The sequence below is a fragment of the Bombus fervidus genome, chromosome 14 (genome assembly GCF_041682495.2).
Source record: "Bombus fervidus isolate BK054 chromosome 14, iyBomFerv1, whole genome shotgun sequence".
NCBI classification, from domain to species: Eukaryota; Metazoa; Arthropoda; class Insecta; order Hymenoptera; family Apidae; genus Bombus; species Bombus fervidus.
This window is the reverse complement of record NC_091530.1, coordinates 9,172,133-9,192,453: the sequence shown is the minus strand read 5'-3', so window position 1 is coordinate 9,192,453 and position 20,321 is coordinate 9,172,133. Positions and strand designations below refer to the sequence as shown.

General features: G+C 37.2%; 1 protein-coding gene across 6 annotated transcripts in view; it reads left to right on the top strand.

Annotated features, from left to right (window-relative positions):
- The window catches only part of Sns (sticks and stones), a 479,087-nt gene that overhangs the window by 449,581 nt on the left and 9,185 nt on the right, over positions 1–20,321 (top strand). For 4 of the 6 annotated variants that reach the window (XR_011801606.1, XM_072016811.1, XM_072016814.1 and 1 more), the window contains exons 4-16: positions 831–1,019; positions 11,062–11,241; positions 11,937–12,227; positions 12,833–13,132; positions 13,579–13,715; positions 14,239–14,392; positions 14,855–15,157; positions 15,904–16,179; positions 16,396–16,686; positions 16,768–16,946; positions 17,451–17,871; positions 19,298–19,456; positions 19,749–19,876. Coding sequence is in view for 5 of the 6 variants with exons in the window: in XM_072016811.1 (XP_071872912.1) it covers positions 831–1,019; positions 11,062–11,241; positions 11,937–12,227; positions 12,833–13,132; positions 13,579–13,715; positions 14,239–14,392; positions 14,855–15,157; positions 15,904–16,179; positions 16,396–16,686; positions 16,768–16,946; positions 17,451–17,871; positions 19,298–19,456; positions 19,749–19,876 (3,008 nt within the window). In the remaining variant the exon portion in view is untranslated. Of the gene's footprint in view, positions 1–830; positions 1,020–11,061; positions 11,242–11,936; positions 12,228–12,832; positions 13,133–13,578; positions 13,716–14,238; positions 14,393–14,854; positions 15,158–15,903; positions 16,180–16,395; positions 16,687–16,767; positions 16,947–17,450; positions 17,872–19,090; positions 19,244–19,297; positions 19,457–19,748; positions 19,925–20,321 lie in introns of all 6 variants that reach the window. The other 2 variants (XM_072016812.1, XM_072016815.2) reach the window with 2 other exon arrangements.

Genomic DNA, 20,321 nt, shown 5'->3' with positions numbered 1-20,321 from the left:
TTTGAGAGAACCGTGGAGAAAGTTCAATCTTAACAAAGAAACTTGAGAAGTTTAAAAAATTAGATTATATTACCATACTGGCGAAGTTTATGCAAATTCATATTCTCATGAACTAATTTAAAAAATGGAACGTTAGTAAAAAGATTAATTGGTTCTAAAAAAAAAATCGCTTGATATTTACGTTACAACTTACGAAAGTCACGTCGTCGTAGATTAGCGCCAGTTTCGACGTTTCAAACACGTGAAAAGTGGTTTTCCAAGGTACAGGTCTGGCTCGTACTTTACGATATGTTTGCTCCAACATAGAATTCTTCGTAAAAAAGGGGGACTTAAACGCGTGGAAGTTAGTTTTTAACTTTAGACTCTCGAAGAACAGTTTTTCGTTTCTCGCCAACTTTTTATGTAACCTTCCGTTACTTCGTAGCAAAAATATCCTGTGGAACTAAAATCGCTATTTTCGCCAGCTCCGACAAGTACGTACCCGCTTTCCATGCGATTTTCCAATCCATAGATAAAAGATAGAAATAAATAACATAACATAAATAATAACATGAAGATCGTATGAATATTGAAATAATTTTTAGAAAAACCGCTGGGTTACTTTTTACAATTTTTTCTAACATTACTGACACCCGTTGAAACGTAGATTCCCATTATAAAACTAAAATCATACTATGGATATTCTATTTTGAAAATTATATTTAACCTGTGTTTTCCAAATTCGAGTGTGTCGTAATTTCTATTGTTATATTATTACTTAAAAAAAAAAAAAAGGAATTGAACACAGTTTTCCCATAGACTAACGTATACTTTGATCGTTTGTGTTACAGCACGACCGCAAAAAGTGGAGATCAGCAACTACCCGAACAAGAAGAAGATCGAGGTGAAAGTTGGCGAGTCCCGTCGTTTGGAATGCGTTGTTCGATCGGCGAAACCAGCTGCCTCGATCGTCTGGTATCGTGGAAACGTTCAGATCAAAGGAGGTGACACGATGATTACCCCGATTTCTATCGAGGGTGGTAAGTAAATTCATTGTTACCTCGCCATTCGAAACTCTTCTAAACTCGACGAGGAGGGTATCGTTCCTCTGACGCCAACTTTTCTTATCTTTCATGGAAGAATCGACGAGCCTCGAACTTCTTATCTTAAAAAGGGAATTTATATCGAGGAGGCTTGTTACTCTGTGGACACATTTGCATGAAAACACGTGTTTCGAACTTTCTCCGAGAGGAATTTTTTACAAAGAAAAGTTTATTTAAAATATGAGAGAAATTACATGGAATAAGAGAATTATCAAGAAATTTCGTAACAAAGAATCGGAAGATAAAAGGCGCTTGTAAATTTTAGTCGACGATTGCGATAAAACGAAAGAAAGAGGGTACGAAAAAGGGGAAAACTCGAGTCACGACAAGATAGATCGGGTAGAAATAATTGACGGAGTACTGACAGACGAGACACGACCGAGACGAATGAGATTTCTTGCCGAAATTAAGTCCAACCCTTGTACAATCTCCTCGAGCTATGATTAATCTTTGTTTACTCAATCGTGAATTACCAGCTAAATTTCATTTTCTCCCCTGGGAAGCTTTGCAATTCATCGCTCTTCTCATTAGTCAAATTTAGAAGTTGGAAGTCTCGTCCTTAAAAAAGGGCCACCCCTTTATTACCTCGCCTCGTTTCACACTCATTTCGATAAATATTTATCAAGCGCATATAATATCAAACGCTGACGTATTTTTATGTAGTACAGCTATTATCGTAATTGTCAATTGTTCATTAACGTGAACAGGTTCATTTAACAGTTTATGCAATCGTATTAATATATTACAAAATTCATTCCGTGGAATATCGAACGTTGTTTCGGCTCATACGGAAAATACAACTCGTTAGTATAAATGTTACGTTCACTATCGATTTTAAGTGAAAGCGTACGAAATAAAAATAACGTGTTAGTTATGTTACAGTGTAATTTTCACGTGAGAAAAGAACGTTATACTAGGTGTGTTATTAATATTAATACGTATATAGTACGATATGAAGAAGACGACTCAGGATACGTGAAGTTTGTTAAAATTATATGAATTAGCTAAGAGCAGTCTACGAAAACATGAATCTAACTGTAAAACCGAAAAACGACAAATATACAATGGAAAATTCAACGATACAAATATTAAAATACATCAGTGAAGAAACAGAAATATATATATATAAGAAAAAAATTCAGTTATCTTAATAACTAATACAAAAATTTAATAATTAATAATTGATACAATTTTTATATTACAACGTACAATACTCAGATTTTTCGTATCTCAAGATTCCTAATAGAATAACAATCTCGAAACTTTTTTATCCAGTTTCTAACGATTCTTAGATTTATCCCATTTGCCGCGAATATTTATAAAAACAAGGATATTTCCAAAACCCACTAGATTCTACCCACTATTTTAAAACCACTAAGACTCTGCTCTACGAGTTTATATACATTCTCTATCGAAGAAACTTGCAAGTTGGTCGTCATGAGAACCAAAGTACAAATTCCGACGACGTTAATCCAGAGCTGAGGGCGTCAGTCAATCGATCAGGCACAAAAGCGCCGCTTAAAGTGGATTCCCCGTGTCGATTCGGCCGAACCATTCGCGGAATCTGATTCTCCCTTAATCCATTTTTACCGACAATTAAGGCCACGAAGGGTAGACGCGAGTCTGGCGTCTGCCATCGACCGAAGTGCAATAACAATTCGAAACTAACGTTCGTGGAAAGAAGAAAACAATGAAAGGGAATAAAAGAAAAGGTGGAGGGAAGAGAAATGGAAGAGAGGTTTCGTTGCTGGTTGGTAGATAGGAGCAGAGAAGAAGGAGCAATTTCCAAACGGCAAAATCGCTTCTGCCGAGCGTTATATCGATCCTTGGACAGGAAGCGCACGAGCTTGCCGAATAAAAAGAAGAAACAACGTCGAACAGACGTCCGGGGTGGGTTGAAAAAGGTTACAAAAGATGAGTGCTGCGGGAGCAGAAGCAATAGGCGGGACACGAGGGAAAAAGAGGCCATAATGGTTCGACGAGCAAAGACCTCGAGTTTTATTTCCCGCTTCCTTCGACCGCGACGATTTTATGTAATAATTAATGAATATGGAACAGACCGGCCACAGGCTCTCGGATGCAGCCAAGCCACTCGTTATCTTTATTTAAATCCTTCGAGCATCCCTTGCTGCACCCTTGTCTTCGTTTAATCAACCCTAAAGATCTGTTTATAACGCGGCCGAATAACAGCGAGAACAGCGTGCAAACACAGAATTGGATAGAATAAATATCGGATATTGGATAAGGTGGTTGAGAATTAAATTGGTGAGAGCTGTGGTTCGACATGGGGACTAGGTAATGAACTATCGATGAAGCGTTTGATGGTGTAAATTTAATTTCCAGTCGAGTTGACGTGAGAGCATTTTTGGGAAAGGTAATGTTTTGTTAATGTAGATAAGTGGGTTAAATATGATGGTTTCTAAGGCTAATGAGAAGAAGCTGAGAAAGCAGTTCGAAGGGATAATCAGTTGACGACTGTTTTCTTTTTTATAATAAATATCTTTTATATCGTTCGTCACACTATGATTAAAAATACGCTTTCTCTTAGAAGACATTTAACGCGATAATTCGATGTGAAGATCTATATAGATGAATTTACTTACTCGCGACATTTAACAATTCGTTTAAAGCGTCGCAAAACGCTGTCTACGTTGCGAAATAATTACAAAAGCCATAGAACGATGCGATTACGTTATCTAGCTGCCTTCGAAGAGCGAAGAAACAGCTGAAAGGAAAAAGGTAACCTATCATCCATCTCGCGACTATTAACGCAGTTTGCTTACGTTGCGAGTGAGCTAGAACGAGAAGAAAATACCAGAAGGGTGCCATAAACGCAGCTTAAACAAAAGCTAAAAGACTTCACCATATAGTCCACATATAGAAAAGACGTAACGACAAAGCCAAAAAACGGAAATTTTCGTCGCAAGCAGTCTATGACGAAAAAGGAAGTGACCGTGTTTCGCGTATTTTTGCGTTCGCAACAAATACCAGTAGAACGAGAATCCGCGCGAGCAGAACAAAAGGCTGAAGGAAATTCAGGTCGCGAACCGTCGCGTACGCCGAGCTTTGAAAACGCCGTTTAAAGTTTCCCTTCCACTTCCCTCGGACATTTTTTGTCAAAGTGACCACTCGCTTTGCCGGATTTGTCAAAGAACACGAACATGTCCTGCGGGCCAAAAGATCCGTGTCATCGTCCGTTTTCCCTCCTCCACTTGTTACGTCCTTTCAACGGGAACCAGACGTTTTCTGCACGGAAAACCACGTCGTCCCCGCACTCACTCGTCCCGAACGTTCGAAAACTTTTTCCACTTCCTACGCCAGGCCCTTTTTTTCTCGTACAGGATTTAAGATTCTCTTTCGTAGCCAGTTTGCATAAATTCCGTGGATGATTCCAGTAAATTTCTGTTTTTAGGATCTTGTCAGGGGAAACAGATAAGACAGGGAAGTAAATTGATGCGTGTGGCTTTGAAGAAGATTTAAATTTTATTCGAATCAAAAATTCCCTTTCTTAGACACTATCCGAATAAATTCATTCGATGATCCGAGAAAATTCGTATTTTTAGGATTTTATCAGGGGAAATTGATATAATTAATAAGATTGGAAGATAAATGTGAACATATGGTTTTGAATGATGGTTTCGAGATGATTCAAGTTTCATTAGGATACAAATTCACAGGCAAGCTGACCGAATTTATTGAATGATATGATGATCTGAAGAAAGTTTGAAGTTTGTTAGAACCGAAGATGTTAGAGGTAATAATTGGAGCGCTTATAACGTGGCCCTGCAAAAGTTGGAAAAGACACTTTCGCGGTTCCTTCTTGCGAAGGATGCCTCTTGGCAGGCTGTGATAAAGCTGGTAATACGAGAAGCTTAACGAGTGCTTTTTTTATTTCAGCCGACGTTCTAAATTCCTCGCATTGCCCTTAATTCGGGAAAGTAGACGGCGGCCTTAAGCTCCATTCTGAATTTGGACCCTACGTGTCCCTACTTTGAAAACAACGTGTCCATAACATTCCTCTAAACCGTCGTGTATCGAAATTTCAAATTTTACAATTGCAATTTTCTGTATCGCCCGTTAAATATCATAACGCGTGTTAAATCGCGATACATAGAAATCGACAGTCTAATTGAGAGTACCGCATGCTGCTTTGCCACGCGCTCGACAAACATAAACCCAACTATCCACCAACGTGAAAGAAATAGCTAAAAATAGACGCCATAAACGTATCCTCGAAAGCCTCGGACAAATTGCAACGCGTAATCGCTCGAACTACAGGTATCGTTCTAGACGCACACTTACCCCGTATATCGTCGGGAACGTTAGCGTAAAAGATATCAGCAGTTGCTTTCCGTTCCTTGGCGCAGTTCAAATCATTTTTCCGGGCTTGGTTTAATATTTAAACGGAGCTGCGCCATTCTTCTACCTAGTGTTTTTTAAAAGCACACCAGAGGATAACTTAATAGAGTGTCTTAGTTGCTCCATTATATCCTTTCCAACAATGCACTTCCACTCGTTCCACCCCTGCCTCTTCCTCTCTTCCACCACCACCCCTTTGGCTATCCGCCCCTCTTGCACCCCTGCACATTCCCGTTCTTTTCGTGCTGCTCCAACATAGTTAACGTTTCATGATCCCTAGGGTCGTAACTATGGTTTGCAGTACTTGTTCCAGCAGCTTGAAAGTTTTATCTACGGCCGTACAGGCTGCGTGAAGATTTTTCGTTCGTAATTCGCCTGGCTGCAACGATAAAGGCCACTCTACTGGCTGGTCCGCGACGACGATATTAATTGCGATCGTTTCTCTGCTCTTCCGTTTCCTCGTTCACCCTCGTCGCCCCGTTTAGCGTCGTTACGCGTTCGTCGACGAATCAATCCTTGAGAAAAGGAAAAGGACGTGTTTCCTCTTTGATCGTTTTAATCAGTAATAAGATTGTACGAGGGAAAGAGGAGGTGTAGAGGAGAAACTGGCTAGAGCACACGAAGAAAATGCACGTTCCAGATTATTTATTAACGGCAGAGCGACGTTGATTCCAGAATACGACATAGCTCCGGTGCGATCTTAAAAGGGACTTATTAATATCAATTCGACTTGCTCCTTCTTTTTTCTTCCCTTCCTTCAAGCTTACGGCGAGCATAATGTTTCGTCCCTGACGTTCCGTCTTGTTGCTTCTAGCTCTTCCGTTATGTCTTCTGTCTCTTCCACCTCGCCTTGATAGTAGGGAAATTGATTACGTTTATGGCCGCGTATTAGCTGGCCATACTACAGTCGTTCAAAAATTATCGACTCCTTTCGTTGAAATACCTCTGTAGCTTGAAATGATGTAGTAATGGAAAATATGTATCTATTGGGTTGACAACTAAGTGATTGCGGATTTTGTCATTAGGTAGTAATGACATAATACTGCAATACTTCAGTGTCTTGCAACATGATGCAGAATTAGCATGAAATATATTTCCAGGATTCAGGATTATATAATTTTAAGAAATATAAAAGAAAAGAAAATATTTCATAGTGTGTATGTGTGTGTCTAGCGAAAGAATCTGAGGAATTACTACAGATGAAGCGTAAAATAGCTATAGGTGTTAATTGATATTGTTGGGTCGTAGGTAATTCATAGGAAATCAAGTTTGGTTTGATTATTTCATTTTAATTTGTATTTTATGCTTGATATAGTAATTATTATTGACTCGTGTTACCTCAAACATAAAATACAAATGAAATTAACGTTAAACAACCCCCTATTTGAGAGTTAATATTTTATATGATTTAAGAGTTTGATAGCACGAACATACGATATTTATAACAAATATACGAGGCATAGACATTTTGTGATAAAATATTCAAAGAATAGTTGAATCTTTAAACAATTTTTTCATTTATTAAAATAAATAAAGAATATCAAGGAAACTGGTATTTTTTGTATGCATTTAATTCTACGATATATGTATAAAAAAATGGATATTGTAACAGCACGTAATAATTTAGAGATTCAGCTTAACGATAGCAATTTTTATCAACGTTTCAGCATAAAAGGGTGATTACGTAGAAGATTTATTAAGAATCCGAAATTTTATCAAACGATAAATTTTAAGTAAATCTTTGTTATATTTTATAACCAAGGGAAATTATTTTGTCCCGTTAGAACGAGAAAAATAATTTTCGTTTAAAAAAGAATTGGCCGATGGCTGAAAATCCTGTCAGGACTGGGAGATTGGAGTTCCTTGAAAAATTAAAAATCAACACGAATAGAAAATGAAAAATCATACGGCACGGTCGTTTCGTGTACCTTTGGTTGATGGAAAAAAAATGTGGAAATTGAATTTATTCTTAGGTTTTCGAAAGAGTTACCAATGTATTTCATTTGGAATTTTCTTCTCTTGGAAAACCCTGTTAAAATACGGCTGAACTTACTGTAGAGTCGTCTCCTTAAATTAAAGTTCATGAGTTCTAAAATTAACGAAGAATTAAAGAAACCAGTGAAAAATACAATAAAATCCTTTCCGGTCAAGAAAAAATTACAAACGAAAACAAAATCAAATGTTTTAGAATTTGTATAATTTTATAAGTCTGAACAACGTAGCGTAATATATTTCTATAATTATATAAAATATAACAAATTTATATAATATTATAAAAAATTCATATTTTTATAAATTTGACCGAAGAGACATCCTTTTCGTCGCTAAATATTAGAAGGATATCCCATTACTTTGGATATTTTATATATATTTGCATATTTTCTGTACAATTTGATACGTTCAAATTTAAATAAATCACTGGAAACACCTTTTCCATCAGAAAGTATTCCAGTTGGTTATGAAATATATCAAAGTAATTTACTATAAATATCTTTAACATTTCATAAATTTTAATATTTATCTCTTTCGTTCAAATAATACGTATCTTGTAAATTGATTCGTAATCAATGAGTCGTTTCTGTTTCGTCCGGAAATTCGAACATCTTTAGCACCCGGAAAGGAACGACGAGAACTCTTGGGGCAGACTCGTGCATGCTCGTCACCCAGTCGGATTTCACACTTTGGACTAAAATTTCAGTGGTTTACGACTAGTTTACAACTAAGTCCCGTGAGTTACTCTACTTCTAACTGTATCCACGCAAATTCTCGCTGTCGTTCGCACACGTTCCATCGTTCGTCGTGAGTTACGAAACTCATCGTTTTCGAAGTCAATAGACGTCTTTCGTTAATTGCATCCTTGTTGCATCTATTTCCTTTGTTAAATTACTGTACCTCAATTAACTCTATTGGATCTCTATTGTAAAAATTGTAACTAAATATACGAAACTGAAATTACAATTTGGAGAAATAAATGAGAATTATATATATTTCGTTAAAATCAATAATTCGTATCGCAGTTCTCTTCTACTATTCAAAATCTATTTAAATATAAAATAACAAATTTACGTATAACAAATGTAAAATTTATATATATATTTGAAATTAATGTGGAAAAGTAATTCAGTAACAAAGGGAACCTGATCTATTTAACATAACGATATATAATAATTGTAATAGAACTCTAATGGACTTCTGATTAATATTTTATAATTATCTAGTTGTCAGCTGTGTTATTTATTTTCTTGATTAATTATTTTCAGGAAAGATATTGCGAGTTCCGAGTACATTCTCGACGAGTAAAATGAATCGCCACAGTGAATTTTGTAAAAGAAATAATTTATGCTGCGAGTGATATCCATTAGCCAATGAAACAGTCGTATAATTAACATCAAAAACAGACTCCATGACAATCGTTTAATTAATATCGAAAATAGTCGACAGTAATTTTCATATCTCTCTAAGTACATCACCGACGACAGGTATCAGTTAACCAAACAGCGATATCATTAAATTTAATTAATACGGGATAGACGACTTGGGGTGTCAAGTGCTTAGTAAAATAATTAATGTACATTCCGAAGCGAACGTTCCGAGATCCTTAATGCACGGCATATAACATCCTCCGAACATTTTCAGTCTCCCCTATAATCTTCTTACATACACTCACACTTGCAAACATAGAAACATCAATTTTTTTTCATCTATAACCGTTGTTTCTAACAAGCAAAACGCTTCTTCCTTTATCCATTACGAGTAACAAACAACCAGAAATAATTAATACTTAACGAAGTATTATAGAAATTTACATGTAGCCACGTGCAACGTCGTGTAATTGAAATTCTCGCTGTGTGTTGATTAAATTTCATATATATGCATCGCGTTTCACCAGTTCGAGTAATTTGTAAACGCGGATCCTCGCGAATATTCGATAAATATCGATCGAAGTTATGGAATAAAAAAATTGGAACAAATAAGGTGAAACTCGTGTATAACTCGTTGATTATTGAAATACTTGACAAGTATGGAATTAGACGAGAGACAGGAAAAAATCGCTTATCGTAGCCGCATTCTCGCGTGTTGCGCTTAATAGCTGCGTTGCGGAAGTTGCGACTTCTGGAAACGAACAGGTGTTGCTGCTTCGGGTAAAAGCCTGTCCGGTCTTATTTCACGATGATTTTAACAGGTGTCTCAAGAACAATCAAGAGCGTAAGCCGAGTAAATATTGTTGAAACGCAATGTCGCGAGTATCGAGTATCTTTAAGAGAAGGTTTTGCTTTTACATCGTTGTAATCCCGTTATTGCGAACTCTGTTAGCCGATATTCGCTTTTCATTCATTCTTATCGACTTGTGATGACGAAAAATCTTATCGACGAGAAAGTCTAGCTACAGCCGCTGGTAGAACATTGTAACGTAACCATATTGAGACGATTAAATGCTAAGAATTTCGTGTAAACAGAATTGCAACTAAAAGCAACCAGTTTGGGAATTAAAGCTATGAGATACACTTTGGGGGTTTTGTAAAATTTCTGTAATAAACTATAATTCTTCGAACGTTCTTTTCTTATAAAATATTTCTATATCTTTATTTCTCTCTTGTCTTCCTTATTAATATATTTTCATCAAAAGAGAAGATTTCGCTTCGGAAGAAATATTTTTCAACTTCGAGTATTTTCACATTCTACTGTTATCGATAAAACGTTGTAAAGAGAGGTCGAACGAGACTTCTCTTTTCTCAAGTCGAATAATAATAATTACTAACGATATAATAATTACTATGAAACGTATTATTGAATAAATCTAATTCATAATATCGATCTATTACGTAGAAATAAATTTGCTTTAGAGAAAATAATTTCCACGGCTAGAAACACAAGAAACTTTATCATAAAATATGAACGAACGAGTGTTCTTCTTTTCCTATGCGTTTTACTAAGTAACACTCACGTATTATCGTGAAATTCGTTACGGGGATGATCCATGTTACAGCCTTAGAAGGAAGAAGACTTTAAAGTGTGTGATCCTATAGAAATAAATTTAATTTAGAGTTTTCTTAATCTATAGTATCTTTAGGGTAAGCTTTAAGAGGATCTACTTAGTTTTATGGAAACGTGTATGTGTGTCCGCGTGTTTGTGAGAGACGGATAAGAGTTCGCATTTGGACCTAGTAAAAGGGAAAGCCTGAGAAAATCGAGCCGCGAGACGGTGAAATACGTGAGTTACGAAAAAGGCGAATCGCTTTTTCTCCTTTTTGCTCTATTTATTTTATTCTTGATCTTTCTATCTTCTCTTTTACCTACACATTTTACACGTACGTTTTCTGAATATAGAGACTATTTCATCATTTTATTATCTGCCGTAGAACGTTAAATAAAATCTGAAGAGGTAAATTCTATAATTAATAAATCAAGTTTCTAAGAAATATAAGCGTTTTCTATAAATAAAATTCTAAGTATTTAAAAAATCCCATAATCGACAACTAGGAAGTATTTACTCCAATTAATCTGAAAATTAGCTTTAATCGATCTTTCTAAGATGAAACAGATACTACGTGTATATAGTACAATTTATTATATGTATCTTCAAATTAAATACAAAATTATGGTTTATCTGCTGTTCTAGACAAAGAAGTACAGAAGCCTGGTGAAAACAAGAAGGAATTGCTCAAATACGACACTCATGGTTCCATCGTCATTGTACCAACCGCTGACGACAATGATATGGATTATACGTGCGAAGCAAATCATCCTGCCATACCTATCGACATGCCCTTAAGGGAAACCATTAAGCTCTCCGTCTTTTGTAAGTACAATTTTCCAATATTCCCATGCTACGATTATTACCATTATTATTTGTAAATCTCAAAAGTAGCATGCAACACCAAGTCTTTACAAATTCGTACATATACCACTGTACTTTAACATTTGCAAGCACACAGAGCTTTTCATTGAAACTTCACTTTATGCGAATTATACATTTTTTTACTTGTATCGCATTTCACGAAACCCTCGTGTTTCGTCAAATATTTCAATTTTCAAAGACAATTATCGTTAGTATTTCTAAATCTTGAAGCACGATCACGTAGCAAATAACACCAAACAACGATAATGCAGGCCAAACCACCTGAACAAGTGCCCCGACGAATTAGTTAATTACCAATCATCTAAATTGCATCGATCACGGGACGTGCGTCACCCGAACGGTTTATCGAGCATTTGCCCGACCATTAATTACTAAAATTACAACGAAATTATACCGGTGATAATTACAATTATATCCGGTATAGGTACCAACGTAACGCGTTACGTCGAACGAATCCATCGAACGACCATCACAGCCGTCATAGGGTGTTAATTTCACGCGTCGCGCGGTTCTACTCACAGCTTCCGGCCAACTTTTATTGAGAAACTTTTTCCATTACTAAAACAACGAAGATCCCTGTTCATGTTCAATGTCCCTGTCCAAATCGGAAGTTGCATGATCGCATCATTTTACAGATCCTCCCGGCGTGCCGGTTATCGAAGGATACACCGAGGGAGAGACTGTGAAACGTGGACAACAATTGGAGCTAACCTGTCGATCTCGAGGCGGAAATCCGCCCGCGCAGATCGTCTGGTACAGAAACAACGAACAGGTTAGGACCGTGTATCGAACCGAGGGTAGCTTTTCTGAAAGCGTGTTATCGCTCATCGCGAAGGCTCAAGACAATAACGCGAGGTACAGATGCGAGGTGTCCAACATTATGAGCGTGGAGCCTATGAAGGTGCACGCGGATCTCACTGTGCTTTGTAAGTACTCGGAGGACCGTAATTTTCGATTATCAGAATTTTTCTTTTATGTTGAGAGAATAGTTATTGTATATGAAGATAACAGGAAAAAGACATGGTAGATACCTTTTTACGCATTCTTTGATTTTAATGTCATCTTGTAGGTAAAAAGAAATATTTCAATATCAAATAGCTAAAGATGGAAAAGTCCGGTTAGTTCTAGTTAAAAATATAATTATTACGACAAGCGGTATTTTCATATTTCAATGTCTTGGTATTATACGTTGTGGAAAGGATGTGGAAAAATATGTCCTAAAATTCTGATAACGTAGCATTAATTAACAGTGCGGTTAATTATTCGTTACATTAAACAAATAGAATAGAAATTTTCTCCTCGTCTTAGGATGACCAGAGAGAAACATAAAAATAGTTAAAATAAGATCATCGTGCGAAAGAAAGCCGATACTCACAGTTGAGTATACCATATACACTTCAACGAACAACAACGAAATCGAAACGCTATAACTTTAACCAGCTTCCACCCTGATAGCTCGTGATTCGCACTCGTTTCACATCCAGGGCTTTAAATCACTAACCACTGAAACTATTGTTTTTTTTTTCCTCAGTCGCGCCATCCGGAGTGACGATCACGGGGCCCACGGAAGCAAAGGCGGACGAACAAGTGGTGATCACCTGCACCACGGAGAACTCGAATCCTCCAGCAGATATCAAATGGACCGTGGACGGTCACAATTTCGAAAGCAACGCCTCTAGAACCGAGCCAGCTCCTCAAGGCGGCTGGATCACTACCTCGAACGTAACTTTCAACATAAATCGCACGAGCCGCAATATCGTGGTGATATGCGACGCGTCCAATGTCAAGCTGACCGAAAACGTCGTCAGAACGCACACCATAACCGTGATTTGTGAGTAACGCAATTTGATAAAGCAGACGATAGACAATTAGACGAATGACTGCAATGTAAATATAATCCCAGGAATACAGTCTGGTCTTAGACAACGAGATTAATATGAAACTAATCCGCAACCTAGCCGAGACTTCGCGTGTCTTGTCAGTTTATCCGGGATCTATGAGCAAGTGGATCGAGAACAGTTGCGTTCGGACATGAATCCCGATACCTATCCGTGTAATACGAACTTGCAGACACAATTAATTTCGTCTTAGTTCAAGGGACATCCAGATTCGTGATGAAGTTCCTCTGTTAAATCCCAAGCGTAACAATCTTGTCTCGTGATGCGTTTTGTTGGCCAATTAGAGTGTCTTAGAGCTTCGTGGATAGATGTCACGATATTGTATATTGTTCGATACTAAAATGGAAATACGAGCGTTGGTTTATTTGTTTTGCGACAGATCCACCGTCGAGGCTTGTCATCACGGGTTACGAAGAAGGGACGACGATCGACGCTGGCACAGTGCTCAGATTGATGTGCACCGCCACTTCCGGAAATCCACTCGCCACGTTGAGTTGGTACAAAAATGATAAAAAGGTGAGTGGACTGTTTCGTCGTGAAATTGAGATTTTTTAGTCAATGCTGATGAGCGGCTTAATGGCGTTGGAGAAGAACGAGTAAATACGGTCGATCGGAATGAACGAAACTGGAAATTTTAATTAAATTCCTGTCATATTCGTAAGCGAAGTTATCACCTTTTAATCTGATTCGTTATTCGATTTTAATGCACTTTATTCGATCGTTTTATACTTGCCTCATGCGTTAGATTTATTGTACTTTTTAATGGAAATTTTATAGGATAACTTACTTACGAAATTTCATTCGAATGAAATTAAAAACTACTAATATTTCAAACATAAAATATAAACGTCATATTTTACGATTTTGTTTTAAGATAAAAACCAGATCTGACGATAATAGCGGTATTGCCCGATTATCTTTACCAATTTCAAGCAACACGCATGAAAGGGACTATAATTTTTCCTGCAAAGAGACGAGACGAATAAAAGCGTAAGGCACAAGCAAGTGCATTTATTTATCCATATACTTTCTGTTTTAGATACAGGGAACCACGAGAACGCGAGATCACGCGGTTTCCAGCGAGCTAACGATACTCGTAAACGCATCCGACAATAACGCCCGCATACGATGCGAAGCAGCGAATTCCGCAACAGAAATTCCTCTCCTCAAAATGCTCGTCCTCAAAGTGAACTGTAAGATATACTACGCTACATGTATAACATAATACCTTACTATATTCTATTTAATAAACAAAAATTCGCCTCTTAATAATGGAAATAAAGAAAAAAATCTGATAACTTACAACTTTTGCTAATATTATTATTCGACAAATTATTGTGCAGAAAAGCTCACAAAATAACTTTCTACTGTTCCACCCTATACACCCTAGACTCTAAAAAATCTTCCTGCCCCTGTACTCTAAATCTTAAAATCTTCCCTAAAGTTTCAAAGCCCTCGAATCAATCGTATTTCGCAAATCTTGTGTTTGCCAACTCCCCCAAAACCTCGTCATTGCTATCTTTAATACCTCATAAATTAGCCTACCCTGCTCTTCTCCATGCCTGATCTTCGAATAAGTTTATTTGGGACCGACAAGCAGCGTGGCAATTCCTTCCAAGCAATTGACCTGAAATTACCATTGTTTTTTGCTTTAGTTCCGCCTGAGAAAGTGAAGATCAGCCGCGAGCCGCAGAATCTGCACGCGGGCCAAGAGGGCCGTATCATTTGCGAATCGAGCAGCAGTAATCCAGCAGCGGAGATGTCGTGGTGGAAGGGCGGTATCCCCGTGCAGGGCACCAAAAATGGCACTAAGCCCGGCTTACACGGTGGATTTCTGTCGTTCGTTGAGCTCACGTTGGACGTTACAGAAGAAATGAACGGAGAGGTGTACACGTGTCAGGCGAGAAACAATCAAATGGACAGGTCTATTCACGATGCCACCACTCTCGACGTATTGTGTAAGTATTATACAGCGAGCCAAGAGTGCGTCAACGATGAAAATCAGCGGGACATCGACATGATAGCCAGAACGATATTCGAATGAATATTTCATACTTCACGCTATATGGTCGATGTATCGCGGTGTATACAGTTTATGACAGTCGCAAAAAGAAAGTTGAAAATATTTCATAAAGTACTCCTAGAGTACCGGAATGCTTTGCTCTAGGGAACTTTTGGATGAAAATATCGAAAGATGATTCTAGAGTCGTCGATTTTTTTGTTGTCCGATGCGTTTGTTGGAGAGACAAGAATATGTGAATATTTTCGTTTTGTCGACGCTTAACGCTGCTGTGATTCTCAAACTTTTATGTTTCGGTGTTGCTCTCGTTTGAGCGAAGAGAAAAGATTTTTAATACTTCGACGAAATATTTGACATGAAATTGAAACAAGAAGCATTTTTGAACGTTAGAAAAGTGTGAGTGGCCAGAGTTAAAAGCTATCATCAAAGGAAATCATATTAATTGTATCATGGCTGAAATTTCACCTGGTGAATTCCTTTTATTTTAGAAACGAATAAAGTGAGATAAGTACATTTGTTTCATTATTATTCGATGATAGACGGAAAATAAGAAAATTATTGTTCGAGGTGAACTTTCACCTATGATAGCCTTTATGAATTAAGGTCGGCTGTTCTTTTATGTTTTTGACGTATCCAAGTTAAATAATCGTAGACGGAGAGTGTAGTTTTAACCGTTTGTTATAGACAAGCCGATATTCTCCTCGATCGAACCTTACGAATTGATTGGAATGGAGGCCGAACCTTTCGTGATTTCTGTTTCTGCTATGGGAAATCCTAATGAGATAAGATACACGTGGACTAGGGATGGTTTACCATTGGTCAGCAATAGCAGAAGGATATCTGTTCGCGCTTCTACCTTAAATATCACTAAACTGGATCGTCACGATGCTGGAACTTATATTTGTGAAGCAACTAACGAGGAGGGAACGACGTTTTATCAATTGAACTTAACTGTTCAATGTAAGTTTCATTTCGAATGATCAAACGACGCTAGATATAATATTTGTAGAATTTAAAATTGAAAGATTTACAAATTTTTGCATTTCAAAATTCTGAAATTTTACAACAATATGATGATCACCGCAGTTACATGTTATTTGTATCTTTAAACGTTTAAACGATCGTATTTCGTCGCTGGAGAAATTAATATTTCCGTGTGCGCCGTGCGTTTCCCAGACTCTGCAAAAATTAAACGCACCTCGACGTCGGGAATAGTGTATCCTCCTGGAATCGAAGCGAAATTGTTCTGCGAAGTGGATGGCAGCCCCATAGGAGACGAGTATGTCACATGGCAGAAAGTTGGCTCCAACTCGGAGCTCTCTGGTCGATATTCTACCTCTTTTATCAACAAAACTTCTTATCTCCACATCGAAAACCCTGATCAGGAAGACGTCGGAGAATATCAGTGCAAAGTTAACAATGGAATCGGAAACGTTACCTCCGAACCTATACTTTTCGTTACAAACTGTACGTACAACTTGATCGTCGATAATAACTTTCGATTGGAATATTTGTCTTTTTTTTTAATAAAATAATATATTGATACAGTTAAACCACAAATGATGAACACACCGTTGACGAGAAGAGCAGCAGCAAATAAAGGGATAAACGTGCATTTGTACTGCAAAGCTCGAGGTTCCCCTTTGCCGCGATTCTCCTGGACATTTAATGGAAAAACTTTACTACCTAATGTTACAGAACATAAATATGGCATTACCCACACTGACGTAAGTTTTATCTCAACTGTAGAATTTTAGAAATTAGAAGATTTCTATTTTACTCTCTAAAAACTGCTTTAAAACTAGAAAATGTGCTTTCTACACTGATCTCTCGATTGTACGTGAATTACCATTCGCAAAACATAATTTCATTCTCTTGTTTTCGATCAATTTAATTAATTCGTAAATATTTTTGCAACTTTAAATTTCACCATTATTCAATTTATCGTTTGCTACGCAAAGAGAGATACGCGCTTTTTTAAATAAAAATAGAATTTACGTAGTGAAAGTCACTGTAAATATGCTAATGTACTCGATTTACGAATGGATAATTCCGAAATTTGAAAATTGCTCGAATAAGCCACGTAACCGAGCGTCCTTTTTGTCAATTTCGGAAAGCGTTACCCACCAGAAACCACGAGAAAGCCCGAAACGTTATTTACCCCGGCGAAAATTGATCGTCCCGCCGTGCAATCTCGCCAAACGAACACGCTTGTGTTGCTCTTTTTGCAGCTAAGCGAATTAATTTCCGAGTCGTCGCTGTCCATTTTCCGCGTGACGTCGCACGATTACGGGAAATACGAGTGCCGTGCGATGAACAAAATGGGACAGTCGACGGATATCATACACCTGGACGTGACGTCGCCGCCAGACAAGCCGACCGACCTCGAGGTCTATAACGTCACCCATGACTCCGTCACCCTGATGTGGAAAAGAGGATTCGAAGGCGGTTTGCCAACCTCCTATCAGATACGTTGGCGGCAAGCTCTTGACTATGAGGATCGATATCACTATCTGGATGTATCACCGGGAGAATATAAAACCACGATAACGGGATTGTCCCTCGGGACTTACTATGTGTTCAGCGTAAAAGCCATTAACGAGAAGGGGGACAGCGGCTTTCTACCGGACCTAGTCAAAGTTCAGACGCTACGTAAGTTATCTTCTTTTCTCATTTTTCGTATTTAGAATATCATAATCCTAACACTATATGCCGTAGTAGCTGCTTTATTAGGGCAAAATTGCCATTTTAGATTATGGCCATTCTAACCAGGCTAACATAAAGGACCGTTTAAAACTGTTGAGACATTGAAAACGGTTCGACTAACAATTTTTAGATTGATACGACATATGATATTATATGGTAGTTGTACTTTTTAGAAATATATGTTTTGTTATTAAATACATTAGATTACATATAGATTGTCTTTTAGTAGAATAGAAGTAAATTAAAGTAACAATAATTTAAGATATAAATAGTATTTTTGTTTAAAGAATATTTGCTTGGTTCAAGGGAAATAGTAAGAATATTACTGGAACGCATCTAATCCATTTATAATAGTAATGAAGTAGTCGCTTAAGTAAAAGTATCATCATTTAATTCGTGAGAAAGTGAGAATATTTCCATGAACAGTTCTAATTTAAATGTTTACATGCAATTGTCTTCAAGTTGAGACGAAAGATACAACCGCTTGGTATGGTGGAGGAAATATAATGGATTTTGCTTGCTTTATTAAATAACTGCTTTGCAGAAAATCCAACGAACATTCCTCCGTTCGTATTTCATTATACCAGTTATACTTCCTCTTCCAAATCAAACTTTCGCCCTATTAAAAACGATTGCGCATGTACATTAAAATTGTCACAAGAAAATAATGAATCGTAGCTTATATAACAAAAGATGTTCGCATTTTGCATTAAATTCATATCATATCTTATTCGTGCTTTAATCATCGCATCTCGATCTCTTTCTGCTAAAACAGTAAATCGAAAATAAAACGAAATTGGTACGACGTCTAATGACATGCCTAGCTTAACGACATCGGATGTGAAGCGTTAATTAACAATCAACGACGGTGAAACAGCATTTGTTAGAGTTCACCTAACGAGAAATATCGATTATCATAATTACCAGTATTTAACTGCTATTACGTAGCGTAAGCTGATTAATAGTCGTAATATCTGTAACGATGAAGTCTCGGACAAAGTATTACCATTGCTGATGGACTTAGGCGCGCTAATTAAACGTCGCGGACGCGACGGCAATCGTTTAATAATCGATCGATCCGAATGCTAAAATTGTAACTAACCATTGTGGACTGTGTCGTTGCATGAATAACAATTCGGTGATGGGGCGTTGGCTTGGCTTACAGGGGAGGCTCCACCTACCGACGTGACATCCAGCGAGATTAATTCTTCCTACATCATCGTCATTATCATCATTGTTTCTGCCTCTGTTTGCCTACTCATTGCTGCGCCCATAGTCTTTGCTACATTAAAATCGAAAAAGAAGGCCCAACGTTCCGGTAAATATAATCACTCAACCCTATATTTGTCTTTTTTCTGCTTTTATCCTGCAGGACCGAATAACGCGGAGAACCTGCCGGACGTTCTCTTGGAAAAAGGGGATTTTACAATGAATTATATCTATACGTTCGCAGCAACCTCCCTCATCTTTTTTATCATTAATATCTTCATCATCGTGTTGTGGTACATTATGAGAAAGCGAAATAAATCTCGTAAGTTAATTTATGTACAGTGAACATTTTGCTCCAGTCTTCTTCGTCGTCTGAAAGATATATATATATATACACTTTATGAGAAATAAGATTATTTAGATTTAAGTTATTCTATAATGTATATCCAGCACATCGTTGCTGTCAAATTAATGAAAATTTGACTAACCCGTTCGCTTAATTCTAAAGATGTTATGATACTTGTGGTAGGCGTGTTAATATTATAATATTATAAAAAGACAAAGAAAACAGCAATCTTGAATATTTTGTAATATGTGTTCCTATCTTTGCGCAGGAATAAACAAATCACAAACAGCGGATATGTACGCACCATCGACCGTGAATGGAGACACCATGACCGGCGAGTTAAGTTCGGTTTCCGATGAGAAGAGCGACGTTAACTTCGACACTAATGATTACGTGGTCAGTGCGATCAGTCAGTATGTTCTTAGTAACAAGTAATGCCGGAGGGTAGGTTTGAGTTCTATTAACACATTTCTGTTCCGTTTTGCTTCCGTTTCGGACCCCCTTCGCTTCTATTATTTTCTATTTTGGTTCCTTCTCTCCATAGAAATCGCGCTTAGAATCTTCCGATCTCTTTCTTGCATTGGTATTTCATCATGTAGATTGGTAGTCTTTCTTTTTTTTTTTTCTTTCCTTCAATATCATATTTTACTTTGTTTCACAATTAGACAATTTTTTTTTAAGCTTCAACACGTAGTTCTACTATTTTTTCTTCTTTTAATATTACATCTTAGTTTGTTTCACGATTAGAGAATCTTTCTTTAAAGCTTCACCATGTAGTGCGAATTTGTTTGAATCAGAACTCTACCAATAATACTTCCATTTTTAAGAAAATCTTAACTTC